The 26,913-nt window shown below is 39.2% G+C and overlaps 1 protein-coding gene across 1 annotated transcript in view; it reads left to right on the top strand.

The window, feature by feature from the left end:
- col12a1b (collagen, type XII, alpha 1b) overlaps nucleotides 1-26,913 on the top strand; it is a 158,413-nt gene that overhangs the window by 10,414 nt on the left and 121,086 nt on the right. The window contains exons 5-15 of the mRNA XM_062436907.1: nucleotides 24-287; nucleotides 686-850; nucleotides 2,257-2,430; nucleotides 3,061-3,351; nucleotides 3,796-4,398; nucleotides 7,748-8,035; nucleotides 8,134-8,409; nucleotides 11,433-11,705; nucleotides 21,673-21,942; nucleotides 25,155-25,421; nucleotides 26,556-26,748. Coding sequence (XP_062292891.1) covers nucleotides 24-287; nucleotides 686-850; nucleotides 2,257-2,430; nucleotides 3,061-3,351; nucleotides 3,796-4,398; nucleotides 7,748-8,035; nucleotides 8,134-8,409; nucleotides 11,433-11,705; nucleotides 21,673-21,942; nucleotides 25,155-25,421; nucleotides 26,556-26,748 — 3,064 coding nt within the window. The remainder of the gene's footprint in view (nucleotides 1-23; nucleotides 288-685; nucleotides 851-2,256; nucleotides 2,431-3,060; nucleotides 3,352-3,795; nucleotides 4,399-7,747; nucleotides 8,036-8,133; nucleotides 8,410-11,432; nucleotides 11,706-21,672; nucleotides 21,943-25,154; nucleotides 25,422-26,555; nucleotides 26,749-26,913) is intronic.

Here is a 26,913-nt window from a genome sequence, read left to right as displayed (position 1 = left end):
TCACTCCTCCCTTTTCTTCCCAGAATGCTCCACGGGTGCCATCGCTGACGTGGTATTCTTGGTGGATGGCTCATGGAGCGTGGGCAGGCCGAACTTTAAATTCATCCGCACTTTTATCTCATCGGTGGCCGGAGCCTTTCATATCGGAGAGGAAAGGACCCGTGTGGGCGTGGTACAGTACAGCAGCGACACCCGGACAGAGTTCAACCTGAAGGATCACCTGACGCGACCGGCGCTGCTGCGTGCCATCGGTTCACTGCCGTACAAAGGAGGCAACACCATGACAGGTATGCTCTTAATAATGTCCTTTAATGTTTGATTCATACACTTTTGATTCATGCATTTCACTGGATTTAGTATTAGTATTATTATTTTACTTTATTCTATTAGTTTGTTGTAATTACATAACATTTTTAGTTACATAACATCACACCGAACACTTAAAAAAAAAAAAAAAAAATTACAAATGAAATTTACTTAGCTGAATAAATATTGAGTGCAGTTTTCCTAAATCAAATCAATCTACTTTTCCTATGATTTTACTTAATCGTTACTATTTTGCACTAATTTCTCCTTCTCATTCAGCAGCTTTAATTAATAAAACCAACAGTATGTGAGCAGAAACCTTCTGACTGTGCCTTATTTAATCCCGCTTGAGTAAAATCTGTCTTTCTTGTTGCTCCAGGCGACGCCCTCGACTACCTCTTGAAAAACACTTTCACCGAGGCAGCCGGTGCCAGGAAGGGTTTTCCCAAAGTGCTGGTGATCATCACAGATGGCAAATCTGAGGATGCAGTGGAGACTTACGCCAAGCAGCTCAGGAACAGGGGGGTGGAGATCTTTGTCCTCGGTACGTAGCCAGAACAAGTTTATTACATTCCACATCTTACATTTTCCATCCGTACTTAATGCGTTTAACTGTCGTTAGTAACAAAAGCAGCCCGGGATGACGTAATACCAGAAAAAAACGGTTAAATTCCTATATCATTAACATTACAAGCGAGTGATAGCAAGTTTTATGTATGTTTATGCTGAGGCAGCACTGTCAGAGTTTCCATGAACTTAGGATGGAGAAACAGAGGTATGCTGTTGCCATGGTGTTAAGAGGCCTGGTGGTTAAATACTAACAACTCATCATCTACTGTCGATGAAAAGAGGTAACTGATACATAATTGCTCAGAGAAATACTGTACGTTTCCATTTTTCTTGAACATAAGAACATAAACAAGCTTCATATCTGCATATAAAGATACCCATGCCAAGTACAAGTACCTCATAATTTAACTTAAATACACAGTTAACACTACAGAAGAAACGTGTTCAGTTACAAGTAAAAAATATGAGCAGTAAAATCTACTAAATGATGATGAACAGAAGAGTGTTGTTTGATTTCTCAATGGTAAAACCTGACGAGTATTTCCAGTTTTTTGGTGTTTTCATGCCAGCAAATTGGTTGATGAAAGAGAGGAGGGAAAGAAAAACAGAAGGAAAGAAGTGAAGAACAAAGAAATGAAAGAAAAAGCAAGGGAATAAGTGAAGGAAGCAGCCAAAATTGCATTACAAAAGAGATAAACAAACAAGGAAGGATAAAATATGTTCATCATCATCATCTTATGAATGTAAAAATCAGAACTCGAGGAATAAAAAGTACAACATTTCTCTCTGAATTGTCAAATACTAATGATATTGTAGTTTACTGCTGCATTGGATTAACCATTTGACATCAGACACTTGCTGAATTAACTGTACTTTGTAGAGACTCGCAGCTTCGGTAAGAGTGTCAAAGCGTTAAAAAAAGAATATAGGATTGTAAAACTCTCCAGTCTTAAAATGAAATCCAACCAGTGTCATATTTACTGCCCATGCTGTCACACTTTCCAGCCAGAGCAGAACAAAATAGGTTGAGGCTTGGTATTTTTTGTTGTCCTTTGGTGGTGAATCCAGCTGGAAAACTTTTAACACGCAGACGTGGAAAACAAAATGCTTCACTTCACGTGTTTATAGATTGCTTATTTCATCAAGTATTTACAGACCAGGAGCAAGTACACCCATTACCTCTGACGTAGGGATCCCAACATGATGCCAGTGACTTTACAAGCACCTCTATGAATTAACTGGTTTTTCACCTTTAAGTCCAGAATGGATACACGTTCCTAAAGTTGGCAGGCAACGACCCATTGTCCTTGTTTTCATAAAGTATCAGGTACAGAGCCTTTTGTTTGTTTTGTTTTTTTAATTTTCCTTGGTCTGTTTCAGGGATCCAACAGGCCGATGAAGATGAGATGAAGCTTATGGCCTCCGCCCCTTACAGAAGTCACATCTATAAAGTCGCCAACTTCGACACGATCAAGACTGTACAAAAAGAGCTCATCACCCAAGTGTGCGCTAGCGTGGACGATCAACTCAACACACTCGTCAGCGGAGAAGAAGGTGAGATGTGGTAAAAACTACTTTCATAAATTGTCTGAGTTTATAATAAATATAATATAATAAAACACTTTACATTTCTGAAGTTTGCTATCTACTGTCTTCTTAAAACAATACTTAAATAAGCAGATTAATACCACTTGATGTCTGTACGTTAAATATGAAGCTATAGCCAGCAATCTATTAGCTTGGCTTAGCATAACGACTTTTTAACAGGGAAAAAGCTAGCCTTTCTCTGTCGGAAGGTAATAAAATCTTCCTGCCAGCATCTGCTAAAGTCACCATTAAACATATTATATATAATTTGTTTAATTAGTAAATAAACCTTTGAACAGACTATGATAGCTGTTTTTCCTCATTACTAGTCTCAATGCTAAGCTAACCATCTTCTGCCTTCCGTTTCATATTTATTGAACAGATATGCGAGTGGTATCAATATAAAATATGCACTGTTTTATAATATGTCATATCTGTCTATAACATTTGTTATAGAGTAGTTCATGCATGCTACATTGCTGTTTTTACAGATTTTCACAAAAAAATACTCACAGTTTAGAGTTAAACTGATGTTCATCATCCTGCAGGAAAATTGAACATAGCAAATAATTCTGATTGTGTCTCTGGTATTTGCAGTCGTTGAGCCAGCCTCTAACCTCCAAGTCCTGGAGGCAGCCTCAAAGTCCATGCGGGTTACCTGGGATTCCTCCATCGGCGACATTTCAGGATACAAGCTGCAGTTTATCCCCATGATGGCCGGCATGAAACGGCAGGAGCTGTACGTGGGGGCAAACCAGAACTCGGTGGTGGTCAGAGACCTTTCTCCAGACACTCAGTACCAGATCAGTCTGTTTGCACTGAAGGGCCTGCTGCCCAGCGAGCCCGCCGTAGCCATGCAGAAGACGGAACCAGTTAAACTGTCACTTGGTGAGTACAAAAATACTTTCCAAATCAGTCAATTTTAAACAATTAAGACAGACCATGATGGTTAGTAAGGTTCAGGCCAGCTGTTTCCCTCTGATTGCAGTATTTATGCTAAACTAAGATAATTTTTTCCCAGCTTTAGTCCAGCACTTAGCACAGACAAAAGAGTTTGATATCAATCTCATCTACTTAAGATGATATAGTCCAATATAGGCCATGCACATTGTATTATAACCCTTCTATGGCTAACTCTGCAATCATACAACCTTCTTGAATTGTTTGATACTACTAAGTTGTAAACATGGCAATCTTTTCTTATCACAACTAGTCTTTAGTTTGACAACAAATACATCTCATCGAGGTCGAAGTCTACAGTGATCATTCTTTGAAAATGTTTTTTACCATTAATTAAACCTTTGTATTGTGCCTTTTGCTTTTCCAACCTAGAATGTTCGCTTGGGGTGGATGTTCAAGCTGATGTCGTCCTCCTGGTTGACGGTTCATACAGTATTGGTCTGGCCAACTTTGCTAAAGTAAGAGCTTTCCTGGAGGTGCTGGTGAACACCTTCGACATCGGAATAGACAAGGTCCAGATCAGCTTGGTCCAGTACAGCAGGGACCCCCACACCGAGTTCTACCTGAACACTCACCATGACTTGAACGCTGTGGTCAAGGCTGTGAGGACTTTCCCGTACCGAGGTGGCTCCACCAACACTGGCAGGGCCATGACCTATGTGAGGGACAAGATCTTTCAGTCCGGCAGGGGGGCACGTACTAACGTTCCCCGTGTTACCATCCTCATCACTGACGGGAAGTCGTCAGATGCCTTCCATGACCCGGCCAGCAAATTGAGGAATGCTGATGTGGAGGTTTTTGCAGTTGGTGTTAAGGATGCTGTACGATCTGAGCTTGAAGCCATTGCCAATGAGCCTGCAGCGACCCATGTGTACACCGTGGAGGACTTTGATGCTTTCCAGAGAATTTCCAAAGAACTCACACAGTCCATCTGCTTGAGGATCGAGCAAGAACTGCGCAAAATTCAGCAGAGACGTGAGTAACATAGCTTTAATTTTCTATGCAGATGATAGTGTGCTTTATTTGGCCCCTTGTGTGTTCAGGTCTACAGTTGTTTTAGGGTTGGGTACCATTTAGATTTGATTGATTGTAGTTCTTACCAAATTCTGGTTCTGATACTTCAGTCATATTGTTAGAGTTTGAGTTAATAAAGAAAAAGAAAAGAAACCAGATTTTGCTGAATGTAAGTAAAACAACTGTATTTTCAGCAGATTTAGGCTTCTATCGTCACTAGTCATAAATAACTATGTTTTGTGGTGTATGTTTCCATGGAGTAGCCTAATATTATCCACCTATTTTAACTCAGAGTGGACTCTGTCTTAAGCTTTAGATGTGGAGTTTATGAATCACTTTCTGATTTGATTGTGGTCATTATGTGGTTTGTTAATTTTGTTTTTATACTAAGCAGTAGCACCACTGCTCAGATCGCTGTGATGTTATGGTGTTGTTTCCGATTGTCATCAGTTTAGTCGGCTTCTGGTTTGAATGGTTTCATTCAGTTTAGTACGTACCTACACTTACGTTTACAAGGTTAATATACCTCAGGAAAAGTTTTGTATCTGATGGATTTCCTTCATTGCATGAAGTGTTAAGCGAACGAAGATTGTACGATTGATGGCTGTTTAGGGTTGGTAGTAGTTTGCTAAGTTTCCTGTTAATATGTAGTATGCTAGCTTTGTTGAATCTGTGAAATGAACAAACCATCTAGCATCAAAAAGTCAGTGTGCCTGTTTCAGGTTGTTATTAGTTATAATTATTTTTACTCTTTTAGTGTACGATTGTTAAAGCAATCACGCAAATCTCAAAGCTATTGCATTTTCTTCTTTTCTTTTCATGATATCATAAAATATTGAACTATTTAGTTTCAAAAGCACAGTGACATCCTGTTTATCTTGCTTGTCTTTATTCATTATGGATGATAACAGTTGTGTAATTGCTGCCAGTTCAAGCTACGATTTCCTCAGTATAATGTCACCCACTGTAGTTGGGTGAAACAGTTCTTTAATAATAAAAAAATATTACATTTTATTAATTGGTATACTGAACTATCAGCTGTGATGAATCATTTTCACCACAATGCTCAGCAAATTAATTTGACAGAGTTTCGATTTTTCATTTAGACACATGTTGTATAACTACCAGTAAATCACTGTAATGTGGATCATTTGTTGTGATCAAAATAGCAGTCAGATGTAACTCTACCGCTGTTCATAGAGGAGCTGACCACAGAGTAGTACCAACAGTCAGACATATGAATACAATTACTTTCATGTCACTTTTCCAAGCATGTCTTTTTCAGCTGAGCCCTCTTTTTGCTTCAATGTGTTAAACACATGTCCACCTTTTGATCTTTCAAGGGCAGTGAGAGTTCCTGCATGTGGAAATATTTGAACTAGGTCAAATAGTTGTAGCAGAGATTTCTTACCATTCGTTTAAACCTGGTTGGAGCACCAGGTGACTCATCACATCAGGACAATATTCACTATAAGGTGTGTTGTCCGTTTCAAAGCTGTAAACAAAATTTGACTTTTGAATGCATTCTTTGTACTGAAATAATCAGTTGCCCCTGACCATCTGGTAGTCAAGTTTAAAGGGAGTAAGAGTTGCTTGCAAATGCTGTTTTACTTTAAAACCAAATATTAATCACTGTGTGGTACTTTGCCAAAGAGAGCTTCCAAGTCTGCCAGCGCAGAATGTGACTCACACAAGCTTTGATGGCTGCTTATATAATTGTTATATAATAATGATTTTATGTGAACAAAGTGAAATGTACAGGAGCCTGAATGAGCAGCATGGTCACAGCTTCTACCCAACATAACAGCCCAATGAGCTCCCGCACTGGGCCATTTCACAGCAGCCGCCCTCCTTATGATGCGGATGAATGATTGAGCTGTCGGATGGGTGGTAGATACAGCTTGATTAACTGGCATTTAGGTCAGGCTCCCATTGATCCTTCATTTCTGTTGGGAAAGTCTTGTTTGTTTTTCTACAGTCCAAACTTTCTTTTAACCAAGATGTGAACTCAGCTCAGTTAGCATCATCTGTTAACTGGATTTTTCTGCTATCTACCTTTTAATATTTATCAGAAAATACCCTAGTGTGGTAATGAAGGTTGGAAGATTTTAGGAAAGTTAAATAGCTAAAAGTGGGCTTAACTGTATGTTGATATAACTCTTACCTGTCTGTTTAGCCCTGCTCCCTTTAGTTACTGCTGATACACCTGTTAAAGCTTCACGTCTCACACAAATTCGTAGTTGTTATTGAAACAATAGGTCTTTGATTTCAGGCAGAAGTAGACAAAACAATTATAATTGGCAGTTTTGTTGTCTAAAATGTTGCAACTACAAAATTGATCAGTTTTTAGCTAGCTAGCCAGCTAATTAGCTCAGTGAATTGGCAACAGATTACATATCTGTTAGAGATTAGTCTGTGGGAGGATATATTTGTTTTATTGTTTGTATATTTCAAATAATATGTTTAAATTAAAAGTGAAAAGTCTTTGAACGTGAGTACAATCCTATGAGTTTGGCTAATGTTTTGTTTTATTCTCAAATTACAAGTTTGGCTTAGGTTGCTTGAGTGTAAACTTCCCTAAATGTAATAAAGAGCAGAGCAGCATCCAAGACTGGCGAACATAACCTGTTAACTCCACATAATGACGAAGCTAATACTGTTTGGCTTTGGAGGTAATGCTAGGTTAAGACTGTAGGTAGTTAACATGGCTACCAACATTTCAAGCTAACGTTCAACACTACAAACACGCAGTTTAATCTGATCTTTACAATTCTGCTGTGGTGTTTTTGGTTTTGGAAACGTGATTAAAAAGATACCATGCTTATCGCTCCGGAGATATCAAATATTGAAAGATAAGTTTCTGACTTTGTTGTATTACTAAATCAGGGTTGTGTTGGGTCTGACCTCAACTGACTTATTGGGACTCCTAAGAGGACCATTTTCTGAGGACAGGGGATAAAATACTGTTTAATACTGGTATCTGTTTGACAGGAGCTAACATCACGTTATAATTGGTGCTAGTTGGTTTAAGTTGGTCTAGTTGGGGCTGTAAGTTCATGCTACTTTCAAGAACAAGAAAAAAGACAGACTTTTTGTGATGAAGCCTTGGATTTTTTCGTAAACTGAGGAAAAAGCTAAAACAAGGTGCTTCTGTATATTATCAACTAGCAGTAGTTGGCAGGTCCCATGTGTGGCTGTGACAGATTTTAAGAATAAAAATACTAACTGTAATATATTTCACATGGCAGGTTATTTGCTTTAGTTTGATTAAAATCAACGTTTAACTTTTTTCGCTTTCTGTTTTCTCCAGGACTGGTCCAACCTAAGGCCCTGACCTTTTCAGAGGTGAGCTCCCGAAGCTTCAGAGCCACGTGGGAGATAGACTCCACCAGTGTTGAGTCCTTCTTAGTTAAGTTCAAGCCTGCAGATGACAGCGATGCACATTTTGTGTCCATGTCTGTTCCTGGAGACACCCTTACTTCCGTCCTCCCCCACCTCAACCCGGTTACCCGCTACGAAGTCAACATTTACGCTCAATACGACAGCACAGACGCTTCAGACAGCTTGCCTGTGACCGGCTATGAGACCACGTTAGAAGGTAAATTCAGGACTCCACATTTACATGTTATTTTAAATGGGGCCTGATGGGACACACATGGGAGCAGTAAAGCCCTAACTCATTCATATTTGTTGCAGAACAAGGCCCAGTGCGCAACCTGAAAGTATCTGAAGAGACGACAGACAGCTTCCGGGTGACGTGGCAGCCAGCTCCAGGACCCGTCACTCGCTACCGCTTGACCTATGAACCTGTTGGGGATGAGAGATCGCGGCAGGAGACGACCACCGCTGGTTCCGAGACGACGATTGTACTGCCCAATCTTCAGCCTCAAACCACCTACCGCGTCAGCGTCACTCCTGAATACCAGTCCAGCTCTGGGGAGCCGCGCCAGATTGACGGCACCACCAAAGAAGGTGAATGTAGCTTTTAGGCAACAGAATTATGCTGTTTCAAATGGCATTTCTTAGCACTGGAAATGTCCCTGCTTCTTTCCAATGATAGTAAATCTATCTCTAATGAACACTGATGACGATTTCATTACTTCACATGGTAGCGGATTTGCCAAACAGGACTTATGAGCAGTGCATGCCAATTTTTTGTAACAAACAGCGTAAAGTATTTAAACCAGTATCATTACTAATTGCAGTAACCCCCACTTACTTTGGCATTTTGTGGGTTGGCTTGTTTGCAGTTTTATCAGGAGTTGGATGGAAGGTTGATATCTGTTTCGTCTCATTTTACATTTGGCGGACAGACAGTGTCCAAGAGTTGTTAGCTTGGTATGGGGGCTGGAAGTGGGAGGAGGTGGATATATGCTTCTTCATTGCACCTCCTTGTGACTCCTAACTTGTTTTTCTTAGCTGCTGGCTTCTCACTCATAAGATAGATTCAAGAATCACCAGATTTTGTCGAAAGCTAGCTGTTGTTGGTGAGGGAAATATCTACATGCTGTAGGTCAGCTGCTTGTTAAACCACAATAGATGTGTCTGGAAGATTAGAGGCCTTGGAGTTATGAGAAGGTGCCTTCAATGGAGCTGAGAAACAAAAGAAATTTGACTTATTGCATCTACTGTTTGAGAATTTTGCAAAGAATAAATTCACGTAATTTCTTTATGTCATAAAAAGTGTTTCAGTACACTTGAAGCATGTTCTAAGATGTAAAACTTTCCAAGAGATCAAATGCTTTGCAGATTGTGATCAACAGATGCTTTTATGACTAAAACTACAGGAGTGTTTGAAGCTCCAAAAGGTGGAGAGTCTTTGGTCCAAGACTGATTTTGGAATCAAGTTCTGAAGTCCAGAAATCTGAGTAGCTGCTTAAGTAATCATTGAGTCACTGGTTCTGTTCCACAGCAGGTGCCTGAGGATGTCTTATGATCATTTTGTTTGTGCCATGGGATAGTAAAAACCATAAAAGAACTTATTACACCTTTAAATCACAAAGATTTGGCAACAATCTTGGTCCAAGCTGTCTTTCTGTCTTTCTGCGTCATTAAAGGCCACAATGGAAATAAGTTCAAACTTTATTTTGACATTTTCAGTGACTCTATTTGTCCACTGTGACGGGTTTTTTTCTAAAGCTTTTGTCTGACTTTTGGCATTTACTTTTATTTCCAAAAAAAAAAAAATTCCTGGGAGTGTCAGGAGTCTACACATTTTTGACCCCAGTGGAAAGTGAACTCTTAACCCTGCAGTGTTAGTACAACCTGCCACCCATCGAGCCCTTCGTCAGATCTGTCCTTCCTCACAGGGAAAGGAATGAAAAACAGACAGAAGCTGGGAAATAGAAGCGGGTCGAGATGTACTCAAAGGTGATAAACAATGAAGAAAGTAAAGTAGGAGAGATTTTTCCCCCCACGAGTTGTTAACTTCAACACTCTTGAGAGAGAGAGGGACATTCCCAGACTTTTGTAATATTCGATTAATTCTTGAAGGGAGATTATCTCATGGAGAAACTTCCAGCAGGGATTACGTATCATCCGGAAACACTTATAATTATCAACCTTGAGTCTGAAAGCTAGAAACACAGCTGGAAACAAACAAATGATCTTCCTCTTTACCATGGCAACAGCAATTCATACCACTTCTGAGTTTACTGTTCACCTCCTGGTCCGTCCAGCTCCTTTAGATGCTGCAGCTGCTTGTCGTCTGAGGTGAATTTCTTTTTCTTTCAGTTTATAAAAAGAGACAGGATTAATCCCAGCCTGCACCTCTTTGACATGAAACACACAGCTGCCCCTCAGATGGATTTATGTTTTTCTCCCCCCCCCCCTCCCGCCTTTTGTATGGCTAACAATATTGTTCCCATTACAATGTTTACTGTGCCATGACTTTATCTCAAAACTATGAATCAATGCAGAGCCCTGAGGTTTTGCATGATTTGCCCTTTTGGTTGCAGTCTTTTCCACTGAGTCCTGTGTTGGGACAAAAGCTCATAATACATAGTTACAGCAGCCACTTGGAAACATTTCAGGGCTGCTTTTTTCATTTGTTCTGACTATTATTCAGATTAAAGAAATAAGGGCATTTGACCCAAATCCCTGACATTTTCATCAGTCAGGCAAGAAAAGAAAAGTATGAATACAGCAGTAGGCGTTAACTCCAGGGAGTTAAACAGGGCACATGAGTCATCCCTTTATTTTAACAATTATTTTTTCAAAGGGGAATTGTGTGAACAGGCTCTACTTCACATTCAAAGTCTCCCACTATTATTCACATCCTGGTAGCTGCCCAAAATAAATAGTTTTATACTGTCAGCCACTGGGCAGCTTCAACTGGGAGTTCATTGTCTTGGTCAAGGATACCTCAACAACTGTTTCTCATCCAGGGTTTTTTCATCCAGTCAAGGACGTGATGAATAATTATTAGGCCACGAGCCTTGCTTAACCATTGTTTTTTCAACCGTCTGTCGGTACTTATTGGTGCATGAAAGTATAACAGGTGGTCCGTGGGTGAATTGTGGACAAATCTTCAACAAATGTTATGACTCCAATTCATTTATGTAAGAAAAAATACCAAAATAGTTGCTTCTCACTTAGAAGATTTGTTGCTTTTCATTGTTTTAAATAGATTTTCGGACATATACAAGTTATTTGATAGCATCATCTTACCTACTCTGAATGTGAGATGTGCATTTTTTGCCATGTATTTACATTTTACAGACAATCTGAAAGTCAAAAATGGCTATAATCAGTCAATTATGGTTTCTTCTATTTCATAGTATTTAATAATTAGAAGCAGCCATAATAATTAGGAGGAGTAAAAACCACTGTCTCCACTTATATAATCATTTATATACAGCCTTTCATTTTCTTGATTTCTGAATTTCTCAAGCAAACAAGCAAGAAACCAAAAACCTTTAAAAAGTCATCATCATCAGATTCTTGCTCTATGGCTGGCTTCGTTTTCTGACCTTATTTTTCCCGCCTTTTTTCAGTCAAGGGTTCCCCTACTGACCTGAAGGTTTACGACGAGACCGTGTCCTCCATGAAGATCTCCTGGGATCCGGCACCGGGTAATGTCCTCCAGTATCGTGTGGCGTACAAACCCTCCGCCGGCGGCCCCAAAAAGGAAGTGTCGGTGAAGGGTGACAACACGGCGACCGCCCTAAAGAACCTGCAGCCGGGCACCGATTACGACATCTCAGTCAGCGCACGATACGTATCCGGCCTGGGCGACCCTCTGCAGGGACAAGGAGCCACGCTAGAAGGTATGTCTGCCATTTTTTGTTAAAAGTAATGGACTTTTGCTCACCAGTTGGCAGAAAAAACATGAAAACAAGCACAGATACACAGCCACCACCTATCTGCTGGGTAAATGCTAATAAACAATGTCGTATTTACACATATAGCAGACACAGAGGAACATTAGCATTTATTTGGAGATACGTTTCTGTCCACCTGGTGCTTGGAAGTCTAATTTTCACTCTCTTTTACCTCTGTTTTGGTCTCCACAAACTCTTCAGAGAAATATTTGGCTCTGTAGCTGCTAGATGTTTCTTCATTAACTCCTCGTTAACTGTGTCTGCCAGCTTTTCGGTGCTTGGCAGGTACTGTAGTATACATCTGGTTTATCAGAGCTTTACTGAAAACAGCTTCCTGATGCTGCTGCTGGAAATGAGGTTGATGGGAGCACTGAGGCCGAGCCATATATTAAATGTGACGTAAAGACAAAACAATGCGCTAAAAGAGGCTAAAAAAGGCCATGTACAGTTCCTAAGTTGGGGCGCTAATTCTTTGTGATTTTGGCAATTTGACTTTATTGTGAGTCATTTCCTTCGACGTTAATACAAAAAACATTTTGATTTCACAGCACATCGATGATTATCTTTGGTTGCGAAACAAATTAAATTAAGATACAGCTCCATTTAAATTGTGTTTAAGTATCCAGTGTCTTAACACATTAAGACTTGGCAACACTTTCACTGACTTGATGGTGTATTTAAGGGCTTTTAGTTACGCGCTGTCGACTAAAGATACAGTAAATAAAACCACATATCAGGTCATCTCCACATCTGTCTTCACAGCTAAATCTAGAGAAGTAGAATAAACAGTAGATCCATTTAAAAGCTCGACATTACTTCAATGTCAGTTTTGACACGTAGCTGTTACACGCTCATCCATCAAGCTTAAGCAATTGTTCTTTTTAAAAAAAATGATGACTGTAGGGTTCAAAAAACCCGCACCGCTAATGTTTGAGGTGCTGTGATCAAACCCTGGAGGACGACCAAATCACCCAAAGAGCTTTTTAAACAAACATTTAATACGAGTCCAAAACGCTACAAGTGATCCTTCTTTCAATACTTCAAGAGTCGGGCTTATTGTTGCTGGAGAGGATTAATAAACACTGAGAGCAAGAGTGGAGAGATGTTGGTCAGGAGGAAGAAGAGGAAGCCACACAGTTTTCATATTGGTTTACTGGTTGGTGTTTTAGAGATTTTAAAGGAACATTTTTGCAACCTCAGTCTTATATTCATACCCATAAGTTGTGATAGCGGTTTACCTACCAAGTTAATTGCTGAGATCAACTTAGAGTTAATCTAAGTTGCAGATTTACAACAATAGAGTTTTATCTTTCATCTTGGCCTTAACATGCTTAGCGGAAATGGGCCTCTGGGGATGTAGCAAAGGCGCTACAATCTTCATCGGGTCAGGAACATACTGTAGTCATCATGTTCATACCGGTTGTAAATAACCCCCCCCCCCCAGTTTAACTGTATTGTTTGAAGAGTGAAGATGAAAGTGAGTGCACCCGAAAAGTTGGTTATAATCACTCATTGCATTGAAAAAACTGCAGCATATGGTAGATGATGGTAGAGGGCTGCGACTATTATTGATTCATAATTTGTTAGCTTTTAATGCTAAAATGATTAGCTTTGATTTTAGAAGATTTCTTACTATTTTAACTGGCAATTAAAATAAAAAGTTATAATATTTGATCATAGTAGTTTGCAGAGTGTGATTTAGAGGGAGAAAGAGAGAAGATGACTTAAAAGTGGATGCATTGCTAATATTGTACTTCTATGAGTCAGACTTTTGTAAGTTTTGCTCAGTTGAATTGAGTAAATCTAGCATATTTCCTCCCATAATAGTGTAATTTGATGCATCTAGAAACAGATCATTATTATAGGAAATGTTTTAGGAAAGTGTTATGAGGTATGAGTTATGAACGAGCTGTCAGATGTTATCTAATTTGATTGACTGCAAGAAAATGCTACAAAAACAGTGTGAAGGCCAGCTGACATGCGGAGGGTTCTGTTATTTAGTGTCTGCATGAAAAGACGTGTTCACACATTTGTTGGCATGTGTGTTTTTTGCACCTTAAATTTTGCGTGCAGATGGTCAGCGGACAGGTGCACGGGGGAATTTAACATGAAGAAAATGAGTAATAGCAGAGCATCCATGTGGCCTTTTAGTTAAGATACATACAAGACAAGAGCATCTGTTATGTGTCTGTTTGTATCTAAGCTGTCACTGTGCAAAAAACTGCAAAATGACACTAAAATAACAGAGCTGTAAAAGAAGCAAGTGTGCTTTTGAACACATTGCATCATGGTGGATCTTTGGGGGATGTATCTGTGCAGTGTTAGCTCTCCAGTGTGTGTCAGACGGAGGAGTTGCATCTCAGTATTTTACAGTCACAGTCACAGTGAGAGTGGACCCAGCAGCCTGCCACACAGGCTGAGAGGTAAAGATGAGAAACAGCAAGACCGGACAGGAATGTAACCCAGCTGAGAGCGAGGCTGGAAGGTTAAGAGCAGGGGAAGACTGACTCATACTGTCTTTCTCTCTCTCTCTCTCACCTTCTGTCTCCTTCTTTCCAATATTTTTCTTTCTTTCTTTTACTTGCTGTCTCTCTCTCTCTCTGTCTTTCCATTTTCCATTCTCACTTTGTCTTGTTATCTTTCTGTCTCTCTTTTGTTGTGCTTCTCTTTCTTTCTTTCTTTCTTTCTTTCTTTCTTTTCCACCTTGTGAGGGCTTGCCTGGAATTTAATAGTGTTGTCCGCGGTTTCTGCAAAAGCCTCCAGATGCTTTGTGGTCGCAGGGAAGTGCAATCGATACAAACCTCCTCTCCTCTATGTTTCTTTTTTTCCACCCCGCCGCTGTTTCAGGTTGTCGTGTTGGGCCCGTACAGGCACAGCACAGTGCATCTGTTCCGCCATGTTGAATTCACAGTCTGGTTCAGTGTGAGAACGCTTGAAGTTGTGTTCGTAAAGCCTGCAGACATTCCCGGTGTTGGCTCACATCAGACGCAGCTGGCAGGAGGTTCTTTATTATACCTTTTGTTTCCTTCTCATGCAGGGTTTAAAACCTGCTCCCATCTACAGTGGAAAAAACTCTGCTGCACTGATACTGTACCCACATTAAAACCCAGTGAGCTCACTCTTTCTTATTGTAAAAACTCTTATTGTACAGTAAGAGCTCACGTTAAGCTTCATCGGGGCCTCGTTCGTGCGCAAAAGATCTCCGTTTACGACCAATTGGAGGCTAAAATGGAAAACTCTTCCTCATGCCAAAATCAGCAGGTTACAATGCTTTATGTGACATATCAAAGCTCATTTAGTAGATCATTGCATAAACTACTGCATAAATTCAAAGGAGAGACTTTGTTTTTCATTCTTTCCTAATTTTTATAATTTTTCTTTTTTCTCAAGACATGTCACAGTTGATCTCCGGATAAAGCCGAATGACGTTTGTATAAATTTGGTCCATTCCGCTCGGTTACGTTGGTGTAAATCTGTCCACCGCTGATGTATAAAGTAACTGCAGCTGCTTTTGGCCTTTTTTCACCAAGTCCTTCACTTTTAACACTCATTTGGAAAGAATCCCAAAAAAAAAAAAAAAAGCTGACATTAACCAGGGCTTCCTGATTGTAGGAGTAAGATAAGCGTGGGTGCAGCTGCGGGATGGAAAACCTTTCTATAAAGTGTCAAGAAAAGAGGAGATTTTAGAAAGTGCATAAGAAAAGCTTAATGTCAGATTGATGATTGTGCATCTTTGAAATTATACAACTGATTTTTAAGTGGGTTCTGCAGGGCTATTATGTTATCCTTGATACTAAAAATGACTGTCATGATTCAAACGTCCACCAAACACCAATTTTAAGCCATATAACAATTTAAAAATACACAACTTTCAATCTGAAATCAGGCATATTTGACTCAGCCTTAAAAAAATGGATTTTCCTATCCGGCCAAAGTATGATTCGCTTTGAACCACCAATTCTTCCCTCGCAATTTCACCTGGATTAGCTTTCCAGGTTGGTTTCAAGGGCAGCAGTGAGGTGAAGGTTGTAATTAATCAGAGGTTTATTATCCGGTTTATTGAAGAACTTATGACGAGTTCTCATATAACTTTCCAGCTTGATCAGAAAGCCACAGAGTTTGGCTACCGTCGGGCTTTTCTCACTATTTTCTGTGGTGATTCTGGCTGATAACGCACTGTTTCTCGGTTTAGCTCCCAGCTTAATGTCGTTATGATTGAACATATATTTTTGGCTTAAAAGAAAAACGTTGGGGAAAAAATTTGGATGGAAAAATAACACGAGTGCTGTTGGGTTTCATAGTGATTGGCTGTGAACAAATATTTCCCCTACAAAGGCTGCCATTGGTTAATAAAGGTTTGGGATAAACGAATTTTGATGTTTCTTCCATATTTTCTCTCATAATGGAAGATATTTTAACTGATATATTAAATTGACTGTGAAATCGAATTAACAGATGTATCGCGGTGTGCAGGGACACTTTTATACAAAGTGCAAACAAGTGCAATGAATTTTGAATTTTTCTATACCCAACTATAATATGAATAATTATAATACCATTCATACACAAAATGCAGCTCAAAGAAGAGAAGAGACAATTTAAACTGTTTAAATATTAAAATACCTTCAAAAAAGAGTTAGTATCATTTATAGTTGTCAATAGAGATTCTAATCCTGCTCAATAATTCTGGACTTCATCAAATTTTTAGGTTGTATTCAGACTGAATGCAAAGTAAATTTAGGAACCGATGATATATCATATAAACGACTACGATGGTGAATGATGGAAACTCATCGGGTCCATATTTCACCATTAAAAAGTGTGTTTTCAAAGGTAAAAGTAATTGAAAAACACGTTTCTTAATGAGTTTACGGATATAGTTTTTTTTTAATCATATCAAGCTGTATACTTAAAGGCCTCAATATGCTTCTAACGAGATACGTCGTCCTGTGTCGAACAATAAATGACCACACACACACCACACAAAAGCAAAAGGTTCCACCTCCAAACACCAAAAAATCAAACGTCTTTAATGTGTATTTGTAGTCTTGACGACATGATTCTGACAAAATAAGGATATCGGCTCAGATTTTTGTACAGCGTCCCTGAAGGCGGTCATGTCGGTTGTGTGAGAAATGAAGAAAAAAAACTGAAAAAGGAAAAGTCTGACAGCTTTGTGCATTTGGCCAATCACCGCAAAAGAATTTCAGCAAAGAAAACCAACAAAAAAACATGACCTCACTTCAAGTTACGTCTGGGCCACCCACACGAAAAAAGTGCAGTCACTCGCTGCTCTGCAAGGTGCTTTTTTAAATGGCTGATGGTAGATGGAACATGTCAAGTAGCCAAGTTTACACAAAGTAATGCGCCAAGAGACTTTCCACTGTGACTGTAAGGCTTCAGTAGCTCAGAGTCCCAAATTGAATCCATCCAAACTTCACACTAATAAGTCCGAGCAGGTTCACACTGCAAAAGTGATGAAATTAAGTATACTGTAAATACAATAGTTGTACAAACTAAGTAACACTTGATTTTTTTTGAGTGTGTTATTGATACACTAAAGAGAAAAAGGAGGAGCTACTCACTGCTTCATGAAATAGAAAAAAATAGTAGATGATGGTGGTTAAAGAGCTCCAGGAAAATGTGTCAGATTTAAGTGGCGACTGATTGATTGCCTTTACACACCACATGTACTGCGTAATATCCTTCTAATGGAAAACAATGTAGTATGTTGCTTTAATGTATTATAACTGCAAAAACAGTCTACTATGAGGATTAGTATGTGGTCAATAAGATAAGATAAAGACGTGAAGCTGCTCTTCAAGCCGTATCTGGTTCTTTTGGATCGAGCCACTGAGATTAAACCCCGTCTTAAGATTTCTGTTTCTAGATAAATGTTTTTAACTGCAATTCGACTGTTGGGTTTGTCACTTAACAACGTCAAATCTTAACCACAGTTTTATTATTTATTATGTAAAAAAAGGAGATAGTATGTAAAAAAACAACCAGATACTTTCCAAAATTTATTGAAAACAGTCTCACCACAATCCGTTTAGTTTTGGCTTTTGATAGTTTTACAAAGTCGTGTATTATTATTATTATTGTTATTATCATTATTATTATTATTATTCCATTTTTCTGAGGGGCTTTAAGGATTTCTTTTGTTTTGGTTTTGAGAAAATTTTGAAATCCAAAAGAAAAAAAGCCACAAAAAAACCACAACAAATAATTTATCAGATCTAACCATACTGGATGTTGTCTTTGCTTCATTTTGTTCTCAAAACTTTAGTGGTAAGAAACATTGGATGGAAGCAGAAAAGGCAAGAAAACAACATATCCAACAACAATAAACAAGTGAAAAATGTTTAAAAATGACAAAATTAAAACTGTAGACAATATTCTTCCCGCCAAATAAGACTTTGAAGATCAATTTTTAAAAAATGCTGTTACATAAATACAGTCATCTACGTATGTACTGTATGTGTAGTTTCAATTTCCGAACATAGACAGATTAAGATAGATGATATATAGATGGATAGAGGAATAGATGGACGAGGGAGATATGCAGAGCAGTGGAAATATCTTCAAACATGCATTAAATTTCCTGCGGCTGAGTGCAGATTTACTCGGTGATGGACTGTGGAAAAATAGGTCTCGGAGTGCGTTTCATGCTGCGTCTGCAGAGCAGCAGATATTCCACACTCCGTCTGTCTGTGGCTGATATTTTCAAAAAAAGCCTCCAGACTCGGCTTCCAGCTTTTGAGAGACAGCGCTGCTTGAGGCAGATAAAAAATGGCAGCAGCCGTGCAAAGCTCCCAGCTCCCTGCTAATGGCGGCGGCTCCAGTGGCGTCTGTGAGTGACGGCGAGCCAGCAGCACATGTGCAGCAACACTCAAAGATAAACCGATAGATGCATGCATTAATGAAGATCATAAGATATCCAAAATTGAAATAGTGTGGCTTTGATGTTATCTTTATCTGAAACACTTTAAATCAGATGCAGCTTGTCCATTTAAAAGCTTAACATCAGCATCTCAGTCATGATATGCTTGTCTGCCTCACTAATCTCTCTTCCATAACAAACTGCTCATCCTTCAGTCTCGCCACATGTTTTGCACTTTTAAAAAGATGATCAAAACGATGTTTCGGTTTATCAGAAAGAAAAACGGCCTGCACTCAATGACATCCAGACTTATTTCGTTCCAGTTATTTTGTGTTTTTATAGTTGCTCGTTCTGTGCAGAGACACACGCGCACATTTTGGCCCCCCGATCCTCGTCAGCGTGCACATAGAAATTGTGTAAATGAATGGAGTATCTTGAATTTTGTTGTTTTGAATGCAGTCCAGAATCCTGATGTTTTTTCCAGCTATAAACAGCGGGAGAGAGGTTTTTTCTTTTTTTTTCTTTTTTGTCCCTTTTCTCTGAGGATCTGTATCAATTTGCAAAAGCTGGAATACGATTCATTTCATGGTCACTCTCTTGATTATATATCTGGATCTGATATTTTGTGATAATTATCACTCTGTGGAAAAACTCTGCTCCTTAGTCTTTCCAGCGCCTCCTCTTTACATACTGTCGCCTACTCTAAACTGAAGGCTTATAATTTGATATCAGTCCTCCGCCTCCCTCTCCTCCTCCTCCATCAGTCACAGATATTTCCAGCAGTCTGCAGTCTATAGGAAAGTGACCATATGTCTGCTTGCAGCAGCGTTAGTCGCGGTGGTGGGAGTAAGATTTGGTTTCAGTTGGTTAAACAAATCTAAACCTTGGGATTTTGGCTTCTGTGCGCCTCAGCAGCAGTCAGAGTTGAGTTGAGGTCAGGCAACAAGAAAAACGTCTGAAAACACTTCAACAGTGTCAACAGTGAGTTTGTGTGTGTTTATATGATTTTGATTTATCATCTGTTTAAGAACTAGTTTCAGAGTGAGCGCATCATTGCAAGGTGATGTCAATAAGTCAGCTTACTGGTTAGAAGTTGACTTAGCATTTGGTTTAGGTTGGAGTCTGAGTAAGGGTTAAATTAGGGGATAAAACTCACAGTATGTTTGGAACCTGTCCTATTTTCCTAGAGTTGCTTTGTGCAAACTAAATTATCTTGTTTAAACAAGGCTTGTTTTAAACAAGTCACAGTGGAGCAGTAATATCATTCCCTCTTCTTTCTTTTTTTTTAACCTGCTTTTACCACTGCAAAGAGAAGGGGTATTTTCTTTTAACAATGGTTGCCCAGCTAGCAACCCAGCCCACAATGTTCATTACACACCAAATAATACCAAAATGTTTGGTGGAAAAACCAACATGTTGGTAATTATTCTTAAAGTCTTACCAGTGGAGCCATTGGAGGAAAAAATAAGTTTCTCCTGAAGGTCTTAAAGGCCATAAAGGGGTCATAAAAATCAAAAGAGTTCATCTTGGAAGGATTTATTTGTTTATAAAGTTGACATTTTATCCTGAGGCTCGTGAAATAGAAGTTATGTAGAGTCCAAAATCAAAAGGGTTCATGAATGTGTTTGTTTAAGTTTCTGTTATCAATGTTGTTTTCTTGTGTCCAATTAGACATGTTTGCCTAATTTTGGCATTGGAGAAAATTGGAGGCACCAGAAATGTTTTTAAGCAAGTTTTAGGGACCATGAACACCAATGCAAATCTCATGTTAACATTGTTAGTAGTTGAATATTTTCCTCTGGACTGAAGTGTTCAAACACTAGTGAGGCAAAACCACCAACTGAAATTAGTCAAATTAAAGCTTTAGAAATGAAATAGTCCTTCCAGAGTAACACTGGATACCAGATTTGGAGGATAACTCAGGTTTATGACTACTACTAAGAGTTTCTTTTCATAATTATGACGAATTATCTGTAATAATAACGTTTAACTCACAAATTTAATGAATGGGATCCAAGAGCTCTGCAACATGGGACAAGCCAACATTCATCACAGTGACAAAAATAAGACTAAAACCAGAATAATAAACAGCAAATTTCCTTTAAGTTAGAAAACCATTTGTATCATTAGAGTTCATAAAACCTTCAAGAAAGAAAAAGTGATGTTAGGTTACCAAGCAACTGAACTGAAATCAAGCTACTTAAAACCTAAATGAGTTGAAATTTACAGTGAACAGTTAATCAGGAAGGTTGGACTGTAATTATAAGTTGATGAAGTAAAGCTGTCTGGTGAACTACAACAAGATAAATTTCTTCCTCCTGGTGTTATCCTGTTGGCTCAGTTGGACACTTTTGGTTCATCCGGTTCCTGACATGGTTTATGTCTTTCCCACTCACATGTCTCCTGTCTCTGTCTGCTCTGTACACGCTAATGAGGCAAGAAATGTCCTCAGAAATATGTTTTAAAAACCCCCTTTCAGTCTGGACAGCTCCTAACATGTGTTTCTCCAGTCCTCTCTGCCCTTTATAGCTGTGGCGAGCCGCTCGGTTCTGCTGTCCACTTGATGACCTTTTAATGGTTTCCATTTAAAAGAAATAATCTATTCTGCCAGCACATCCAAATGGCTCCTTTGTTTTAAAGGGAAGATGGATTTATTAAAAAACTGACAAATACTGGCAAGAAGATGTGAGGAACCCAGACTGTATGACTTTATACAATATTGAAATTGTTCACAGTTGAGTTTCAAAAACGTCTGTAGTGAGATGAAAGGAAATTTGGGGATCTGGGGGTGCAATATGTGCGCAAAATCTTAAGAATCTGTTGATCCAGAACCTAAGTGCACAGAAAAAACCCATTTCATTTGTAATAGAAACACAAATTTTTCAAGGGGACAATGCTTCACAAACCATGCTACTTGAACTTTCTTATATATAGCACCAATTCAAACTTTTGCCTGGTACTATACATGTTTTTCATATTGTACTTTTTACATAAACTACAATAATCCCTACCTTTGTTTGTTGTTTTCAGAGGTTGGCCCTCCTAAAAATCTGGTCACCAGCGATGTGACCGACTCCAGCTTTGCAGTGTCCTGGACGGCGGCTCCCGGGAACGTGAAGATGTACCGCGTTCGATGGAAGTCGCTGTTTTCCGAAGAGACTGGAAGTAAAATGGTGCCAGGAGGTGAAACCAACACTGTGCTGGACAGTCTGAGCCCGGAGACCCTCTACCAGGTCTCTGTGGTCGCAGCCTACGGACACAAAGACAGCGACCCACTCACGGGACAGGAAACCACTGATGGTAAGAATGAGGAACCAAGCAGATATAGACATTAGTGAATGTGCTCTGGAGCCTAAAATAATTGGTTTTGCCTTTGGTTAAGTTCAATGCCACCAGATTACCTAATTAGTGATAAGACTTCAAGAAATATATAAATCGAAGACAATTTATCTTGTTAAAAAGCAAAGATTATTAAGAAACATTGAACAATTAGCTGTACGTAGGCCACAGTTGGGAATACCTGATAGCGTATATAATAAGCAGTACATATAATTGTCACACTATGTAAAGAAGGACCTGAATTATAATGTAAAAATACATATAATGGCAATATTTTATTTCATCTATACATCACAGTGGCACATACGAACTTAAATCCCAAAGTGAACGTCAAATAGATTTTTCCCAAAGACCATTTTCTGTCATTTTAAGCAGTTCTTATCAAGCTGATGTATATTCAAGTAGTCGTTTCTTTGATAAGTTTGATTTTAATGAATTATTTGACGACGTCCCGCATCCACATAGAGTCTATGGTTAAGGGTTAGTCCAGTTGTTTAAAAGTCATCGGTCAAGCCATGAACCCATTTTTTTTCGACCCTCAGAGGGAAGTTTCTAAAAAGCTTTTAGTGTATTCTCAGTGTCAAACATTTGGCAGCAAACACTTTGTTTTGATTACGAGGCAGCGCGCCATATGAATGTAAGTCAAAGTCGATTCGATACTTCCTTATTTCAAACAGACATTCGGCCCTTGCATAATCACACTGTTGGCTTACTCCAAAAGGTTTCTCCTTTCTAGTCGGTGGAAAAAGTCCAAATCTAATTAAGATTTTCAATTTTGATTCTTTTCAAACTATAATTTGTAGTGAGAGTGGTGACAGTTTTGCTTTATTATTCACGTAGAAGTAATCCTACTCAAGTCCGAGGAGAATATTGGTACAACGAGCGTGTCCTCTGAATGAAGCACCGTGAACAGCGTACTGACATATTGCATCAGTGGCAAGACACACTGTAAAAATCTCAACACATTCCTCACTCCATATGCACACATGGGAAATCTCAGTGTAGAAGAAGGTAGATTGTTTCGAGCACCTTGGTGTCCACATCGCCGAGGGCAACAAAAAGCAGCTTCAGACGTTAGATGAAATTCAGGGAATGAGAGAAAGATAATTACCTGGTGAAACAGCACTAAATAGGACCTCAAGGCTCTGCAAAAGGGTGTTTCATTCAGCTGAACATACAGTATGCGGTGCTCTACAGGATATTTACCTCAGGTGCTCCAAGATTTAAGGGTAGGAGAATCATTAAAAATCCCAACGAACCGGATAACGACCTTTTTCTCCCAGCTGCGGTCGGGATAAAGGTACCCAATACCAAGACCAGCACTGACAGGCTCAGGAAGATGTTTTACCCTCAGGCCACCATGATCTTAAATGAACTCACTGCCCCCCACCACCCCACCCAAATCATACACACATATATCTATTCCTACTCAATTTAAACTCTTTTTAAGTCACAGATGGGAGGAGTTGGCAGGATTACATTTCACTGTAATTATATCTTATATTGTTACATGTGAAACACTTTTGATTGACTGTTTAATTGATCAGGCAGGCCACCCAAAAACACGACGACATGCAACCAAACGAACATGTCCTAGTACATATTGTTCCTCGATGCACACGTCCAAGCAGAATTACGTTCACAGATTCGCTTGAATCAATCAACACATTGAGAAGTTGGATGCCATGTTTCTTTCCGCCAGTAAAAAACCTCTCGAGTGAAATCAAGAAACTTTCCTTGGGATCATTAAATATACACATTATTCCCTTCCCTTGTTTTTTTTGTTTTTTTTATACCCAATTGCAGAATCATTGGAATAAGCTCATTGCATTTTATAAGGCTCCAGTTCTTTCGAGGGAAAAGGAAAATGTGGTTAGCATTTCCTCCCAATTAATCACTTCTGGGTTGATTCCTAATTCATAACCAATTAGTTCTGGCATGAAGCTGATGCCTACAGTTATGAATCCATAATCATTACTGAAGGAACATGAAGGGAAACCACACGAGGCCTGAAAGTAACAAGGGATAAGTTGGTTTTAGGGCTTATATTGAAAATAATTAAATGATTATGGCTGTTTAGTCTGAAGAAGGAGACTGAACTGCACACACACAACATATAAACTGACTGTTCTGTATGTTAAAAAGTGACAAATACACAAGTGAAGGTTAAAGACTTGATGGTAGAAAGAATGATGTCTAAAATTAGGTGGATTGAACACAAGGAGACTGAGTGTTGATAATCTATGGACACATTTCTTTAACCAGTAGGTCTATAAAGACACATCTTTATATCTTAACAGCCAAACACAGGTTTTGTGTTTTTTCTATTTCCCAGCTTAAATACTTTTTCATACTCAATCTCAAACAAATTGATATATTATGATCAGCTAGTCAGTGGCATCCACTTCTAATATGATGAATATGTTTTAGTTTGTTTGATTTGATATTTATTGTAGAATTGTTTGATACTTTATGGGAACCCTGTTGAAAGCCTTTGATCCTGAACTGAGACATTTTGAAGCCTAAATATATGAAAAAGCAAGAGAATGTTTTCCATTTAAGTCTGTTAAACTTTTTTCCTGCACTGAGAAGAATACATTTGGCTGTATCTGACTATAGTAATGTTGAAATTAAAGACAGTGATTCATTTTTACAGACCAAAGCAGTTACTAAGCTCTCTGAATAAAGCAATTCTGCAAAAAAAAAAGCTCCAACTTGGCAACGTGCAAGAGGCAGTCAGGCCAGGTTAGTCTAATTTACCTTGTAGAAAAAATGGAGGCTAGATTTAAAATTACAGCCCATTTATTGGTTGTAAATAACACCTTTTGTGGAACCTTTCCCTACCATTTTTACCGTATTTGTGCACACTGCCTCCAAATAAACTGGTAGCTAATTGAGCATTGAGCCTGGTTTACAGCCTGTCTGAACAGCTGACTGCTCATGTTTGTTGCCACATTGGACCAACCTTTGGTAATGTCACCACGTTCAGAAACCTCAGCAATCCGTAACCAATAGAACCAATGGAAAGAGCTTTGTAAATGAAACCAAAGCAATATAAACAGTTCTTCTCGAAAGATATTAAGCTTTAACAAGAGCATCATTTTAAATTCTTGTTGTTCACTTTTACAAAGACACTCTGGATCCTGTTTTAAAAATCTATTCTTTGTTTTCAGCCTCTGCTGACGGTAAAAGGCTGACCGTGTCAGACGAGACCGAGCGCACCATGAAAGTTGCGTGGACGCCGGCGCCAGGCAAGGTGGTCAACTACCGTCTGAAGTATGCTCCCGTTACTGGAGGCAAAGACGTGGTCCTCAAGATCCCAGGAGGCGTCACCTCAACCGTCATGAAGCGCCTGCAGCCTATGACCACTTACAACATCACCGTTCACCCCATCTACAAGCGCGGGGAAGGAAAAGCAAGGCAAGGAGTAGGAACGACACGTACGTTGGTCCATAATTCAACCCTATGAGAAACAGTACACTGCAGAAACATGTCCATCTTAACCAAGACGTTTAAACCTCAGTCCAGTCTTAAAACGTTATTGTTGGTGGATTGAGATTTTAAAAAATCTGCTGCCAGGGTGATTTCAGCTTATTATGGATCCCATTAGAGTTAAAGGCACTTTTGGGATTAGCCAAATTGGTTTTTGGCTTTTTGCAATGTCACTAAATACTGTACAAACAAACTTGAACTCAAAAACCTGAAAACTGAGATGAGCCTATTTTTTTATCATTCCCATTGCTCACCCTTTATTCAGTATCGTGCAAATCCTTCAATTTAGACTTAATTGTTAGTATGAAATTGTCCTTAAATCTCCATGCTAAATCAGCATTTACAAAGTATTTTCAAATGAGCTGATATTTGACTGCATGGACATCCAGAGCTTGGCCAGTCTCACTTCTTCGTGTACTTCCAAACTGTTCATAGAAAGAGAGAAAAGACATCTATGACTTTGGGTAAAGTTGTTAAATATTCTCCTAAACCCAAACGATCCCCATAAGGTCAGGACGGAGATGAGTTCACTTCTATCTCAGCTGGATGTTTTCACATTTAACGTCAGTATTGTGAAACAACCAGAGGAACCTGGCTTGTTTGATGAAACTGACACTTGTTTCTGGAGAAATTTTAAGACAAGTCATGCTGTCTTGGACACAAATGTGATGCTATCATCCAAGTGGTAGATTTTCTTTCCCATTGCTCCACCAAAAATAAGATTTTAAGGTCTAACTGTAAGTTTAAATGACTTGTTAAGATGAATATTTCTCACACTACAGGTGCTGCAATGCTGCAGAGACGCAGCATCCTTTCACCAGAACACTAAAATCACAGTTAAACACATGCTCAATCACACGCTAGCACTACTAACACACAGCATGACACTGGGCTTTTTAATGAATGACACCGGGTTCAAGGAATTGTATTATGGACTAATGAGAAACTAGCTTGACTGTGGTGTGGCTGATCTTAAAAAAAAAAAAAAAAAAAGAGAAACCTTCTGGCAAGAGTTGGAGTTGTGTTGAATTTTACTTTGCACAAGTTTGTCCTGAAGTTCTGGGCGGGTTCTTCTATTTCAGTGTCGCCCTACAAGTCTCCCAGGAACCTTCAGACCTCAGAACCCACCAAGACCAGTTTCAGAGTCACATGGGATCCATCGCCGGGATCAGTTAGGGGATACAAGGTGACGTTTCACCCATCTGGGGATGATGTGGACCTTGGGGAGCTGCTTGTCGGCCCCTATGATAACACCATTGTTCTCGAGGAACTGAGGTGAGCTTTCATCATTATTACTACCTTACTACCTTTTGTACCGCCCTAGCAACCACCTAGTACAGCCCTAGCAACCACCCAGGACATAATCAGAGAATTGCCCAGAAATATAGATGATAAAGATTAGGGTAAAGGAGACAACTTAGGTACACAGTATGTTTCTAA

Source organism: Scomber scombrus, chromosome 17 (genome assembly GCF_963691925.1).
Source record: "Scomber scombrus chromosome 17, fScoSco1.1, whole genome shotgun sequence".
Classification (NCBI taxonomy): Eukaryota; Metazoa; Chordata; class Actinopteri; order Scombriformes; family Scombridae; genus Scomber; species Scomber scombrus.
This window is presented reverse-complemented; position numbering and strand designations above follow the sequence as displayed.